Raw genomic sequence first — 5,000 nt, 5'->3', positions numbered from 1 at the left:
ACTCTGGCCCATGCTGCTGGCCAAGGCCCTCATCAAGCTGGCCAATACTGAGTAAGGCGTGATGTCATCATTTGATCTGAGGAGGCTAGGCTTAAAAAGCATCTAGCAGCTAGTTAAATTTGTCTATAAATTGACACATATTTCGGAGAAAGGAATGTACAATTACATTTATTTGTTTAGCAGATGCTTTCATCCAAAGTGACTTACTGTATGTCAATTATATTACAAGGAACTCAAGGTTAAGTGTCTTGCTTAAGGGCACAACGGTGGAAGCCGGGAATTGAACCCACATTCAGTGATTTCATATGTTTTATGAGATCAAAATCATAAAATCAGATGAAGCACCCCCCGAGAGAATCGTGAAACATTGCTGCTCTTTGGAGATTGTCTTTGCCTATTGCTACAAAGGGCTCAAGCTGTGAGAAGCATTTACAATAGTAATGTAAAATATAAATACTCCTCCATACCCTATTTAATTGTACCGACAATTTTATTGCGTTTTGTGTATGTGTGTGCTTTTGGTCAATGAGCAATGTCACAAATTAGGGGTGGATTCGTAAATCGCCAATTGTCAGTCACTTTGACATGGTAAACTTAGAGTGCTGTTGGAGCTGTTGTTTTGACATTCAGAGTGTTGCACTCTCAGAGTGTTCAGAGTGGAATCAGGCACTTCAAGGGCCAATCAAGTGGCAGAGAGTGACGTCAGTGCAATCAGTAGGCTAACGTTAAGGTTAACAATCCTGGCGATGCTGTAACCGGTAATGGTGATGGCTAACAATCATACGAAATATATTTTAATCATGTATGTCTACTGTTTCTATTGGATAATATGAGGAGAATGATCTTGCTGGCCACAGACACCCACTACAAGTTCTTGGGCTTTGGTAGGAAAAGCTATGAAAAGCGAGATACACAAACTGTAGTATTGGAGTCCAGGCAGATCATTCAGATCTAAATGAGCTTGGTAGCATAACTGCAGTTCAGTTAAAATTGATTAAAATTAAACACACAAAACTCCACAAGACATATCTGATTCAGGGGTCACAATTCCTCCAGTCGGCATGATGTCATATGTTGGAAAATCTGTGAAAATGAACAGCTGTATAATCTGGACAATGATTGTGAGGCTGTCTTTTGAGTTAATGATGTATTGATATGAGCAATTTATTGGGTTACAATTGGCAGACAAAATGCAAAATTCTGCTCCATCTCAGCTGTAATAGGCCTCTTTGCTGTGTGGCGCAGACAAGGTTTACAATTCATGAGTAGGGCTTTAACTAACAATTAGTTTTCTACTCATAGTCACCCTGTGCACGTCTTGTAGGAGAGACCAGCCAGTCTATAATGGCAGTGTTGCAATGGCAGTATACACTGTCCAGGGAGAGTTTCAAGGTTGTGTCCTTCAGGCCTCTACAAAGTATGTTGCATATTTTTTTGTGACCAAAGACAGGTCTGGCTTATTGGAGCTAGACTGTTCTTCAGCCATGGACAGGCAATGCAGTGCACTATGTTAAGGAAGCCAAATCAGACCCTAAAATGACTAATCTGCAGTTACAGCCTGTTTATGGATTAGGGGCTAATGTAAGCATGGGGATTTTGGATTTAATCCAGTCCTGTGTATGTGTGTGTGTGTGTGTAGTCCTGTAAGTGTATGTTATCTATTTGTGTGTGCGTGTGGGAGTGTGTGCTTGTATGTTTGTGTGTGTGTGTGTGTGTGTTTGTGTGTGTGTTTGTGTGTGTGTGTGTGTGTGTGTGTGTGTGTGTGTGTCTGTGTGCGTGTCTATGTGTGTATATGTGTGTTTGTGTATGATTGTTACCTACTAGAGTGACTGAGTGTGTGAACCCAGTGTTTGTAACTTTGGATATATTGGCTGTGATGTGAAACAGCTTTGGTAATGTTCATTAGGAATCTATGCTCCTGTTGTCCTTGAGTTTGTAGTACCTTGAGGTGAATGTGTGTGTATTTGAGGGAGTGAGCTGGAGATGCTAATTTATTTCTCCTTTCATGTACTTTCCTCTGTCTTCCTCCTTTCTCGTCTCTCTCTCCCTCCCTTTCCTTCTCTCCCTCCCTCTATCTTTTCTTTCTCTCTCTCCCTCCCTTGCTTTCCTCTCCCTCTCGCTCTCTAGTTTAATCCCAGGTAACAGGAGAGAACTGGGCGAGTTCACCATCATTCACACTCTCACTGGCTGGGTCCCCGAGATAATCCCCCTCAAGTAAGAAGCACACACACACACACACACACACACACACACACACACACACACACACACACACACACACACACACACACACACACACACACACACACACACACACAATGCACACATCCAGAATCTACAACCCCCCCACAGTACACAGCATAGAAGGAGTAGACCCACTACATTACACACTCACCAGCATACTCAGATGGATAGGGTAGCTACCAAACTACCAAAGTTCACATGCAAGAACAAACAAAAGAACACACACAAATGTCAAACTAGCAACTACATGTTTCCAATGCTAGCAACAAAGCAATTTTGACTAGCACAGGGGAGGCTATACCTGTCGAAAGGTATGCTATAAACTCTTACCCTGTAAAGACTCATCACACCCTCCCCCTTACCTGTCTGTCTTACAGATAGTATAGTAGCCAATAGGTGAAGTACTTTAGTGACACTTTTTACCAACTGAGGTAGGCTACTGTAAGCACTATAGACCTAAACCACATTCATATTTCTGACAGGCCTAAGTGTCCCACTCTGGCCCTGTCTGTAGCCTCAAGGGCTGTTCACACCAAGAAAGATAACTATAAAAAAAATATTGTTACGGTAATATGAATGACGACGTTCACACAGAAACGATAACGATAACGACATGAATAACAATATCTTTGGGAATCACTTTCAGAGTGATTTTCAGAACGATAAAAAGCTAACAGCCAATCAGAGCCCATCACATTTTAGCCATCACATTCATTAACACAAGGAGAGACTTTGCTTATCGTTGGCCAGTGTGAATGCTTTTATCGTTATTGTTATAGTTAGCGTTATAGTTATCGTTCTTGGTGTGAATGGCCCTTTACTGAGCTCCTCTACCAGCTGCACAAAACAACTTGTCGCCGGTAGTGATGTGGTATGTGTGTGTGTGTGTGTGTGTGTGTGTGGTGTGTGTGTGTGTGTGTGTGTGTGTAGCATGCGATGTGTGGGCACAATGTGGACTTTCCTCAGAGAGGCCATGCCTCGTTTTCAGCTGAAGAAGGAGGACAGCGCCACCTCCCCTGATATGAGGAATCGCACCGAGCCCCTCAGCCTCAACAACAAGTCTCCCGAGAAACACAAAGGTTAATCGAGCACATTCCATCACATACTCACACACACACACACACACACACACACACACACACACACACACACACAAACACTTATACACCACACATACACGCACACACACACACACACACACACACACACACACACACACACACACACATACGCCACACACACTTATACACCACACATACACGCACATACACACACACACACACACACACACACACACACACACACACACACACACTGATACACTAGACACACAAAGAAAGATTCATTGATGGTCCATATTAAATGTCCCAGACATGGACATACCTCTGTGAGTAACATTCAGTATTCAGTCAGATCTGATCTCCTCTGTGGTCACTCTTTCCTTCCTTCTTCATCTCTCTCTCGTGCTTGTGCTCTGCCTTTTCTGCTCGTGCTCTGTCCACTACTGTAGTGATGAATGGTCATCATGGTGGACTGGGTGTAGTGTGTGTGTGGTCCAAATCATATGGGATATGTTTTTTTTTCTCTGGTTGTGTGTGCAGACTCAGCCAAGAGAAAAGGGAAGGACATAGACCAAGGGAGGAAGAGTCAAACTCCAGTCGCAACCAGTGGTCAACCCAATCATAATACTGAAAGTAAATCCTCTTACTGTCTGTGCTGTATGTGTGTGTGTGTGTGTGTGTGTGTGTGTGTGTGTGTGTGTGTGTGTGTATGTGTATGTGTATGTCTATGTGTATGTGTATTTGTATGTGTATGTGTGTGTGTGATGTATGTGTGTGTGTCAGGGGCGTAGATTTGTGTGGGGACTGAAGGACGTGTCCACACCAATATCAAATTACGACTGAAATGTCCCCACCAATATTCAGGTTGAAATGGGGGAAAAAGCGCTCACATGCGCTACACAAAGAGTTAAATCAATTCTCACTTCAGTGCTGCGGATTATCTCGTACAGATCGTGTAATGTGCAGTAGCCTATAAGGGTAAATCGCGCTGATTTGAGGTTACCTATAATAACTACCAGTGAGCCGCAGTCTCCTGCGCAGCATGGCGCAGCGCTTCAGCTTCACTTCACTACAAGGCATATGAAGTGCGTCCAAATTCACCCATTCTTCTCTGTTGAACTCCTCGAGAAGTAGGCTACTCATGTGTCACATGAAAGATACTTTTCTAAGCTTTTAAACGGTGCTAGCTAGCCACTATTTGCTGTGATAAACAGTTTGCGAGAAAAATAACTTCAAGAGATTTAATAATTATTCTCTGCGCCCATCTCCACATCCATTTGTCTCGGTGGAATGTCGTAGGCCTACACACTCTTCACGCAACACATGACAAACCATATATCAGAATAAACAGCAGACCTTACCGAACACAAAGGTGTAATGCATTCCCGTGTATAGTTAGCTGTTCCAGAGTAATCCGGTTTTTAAATAAATTGTAGCAAAATTCAACATAGTCTTTCGGCTTTAAAGGAGAATTCCGGTGTGATTTTGACCTAAAGTGTTTTGAAACATGATACCGAGTGTGAACGTATGTCTCATAGCCCATCTCGGCTTGTCCCCTGCACTCCGAAATCTGGCGCTAGTTAGCCGATTCTACCAATAAGGCGGTCAATGGTTAATTCCGGAAATGGAAATAATTCCGTGGAAATGCATGGATTCCAGTTGCTGCTACTGGAAGAAACTGTAATCCATGCATTT

General features: G+C 43.0%; 1 protein-coding gene across 1 annotated transcript in view; it reads left to right on the top strand.

Moving 5' to 3' along the window:
• The window catches only part of adgb (androglobin), an 87,764-nt gene that overhangs the window by 16,633 nt on the left and 66,131 nt on the right, over nt 1-5,000 (top strand). Inside the window, 4 exon segments of the mRNA XM_076273200.1 lie at nt 1-51; nt 2,128-2,214; nt 3,211-3,323; nt 3,846-3,914. The exon segment at nt 1-51 is cut by the window's left edge and continues 89 nt beyond it. Coding sequence (XP_076129315.1) covers nt 1-51; nt 2,128-2,214; nt 3,211-3,323; nt 3,846-3,914 — 320 coding nt within the window.

The sequence above is a fragment of the Alosa pseudoharengus genome, unplaced genomic scaffold, assembly GCF_046254945.1.
Source record: "Alosa pseudoharengus isolate Yale_2024_CS ecotype anadromous, Long Island Sound unplaced genomic scaffold, YU_APseudo_1.1 YU_APseudo_1.1_scf_7, whole genome shotgun sequence".
NCBI lineage: Eukaryota > Metazoa > Chordata > Actinopteri > Clupeiformes > Clupeidae > Alosa > Alosa pseudoharengus.
The sequence above is the reverse complement of the archived record's forward strand: the minus strand, read 5'-3'. Positions and strand labels throughout refer to the sequence as shown.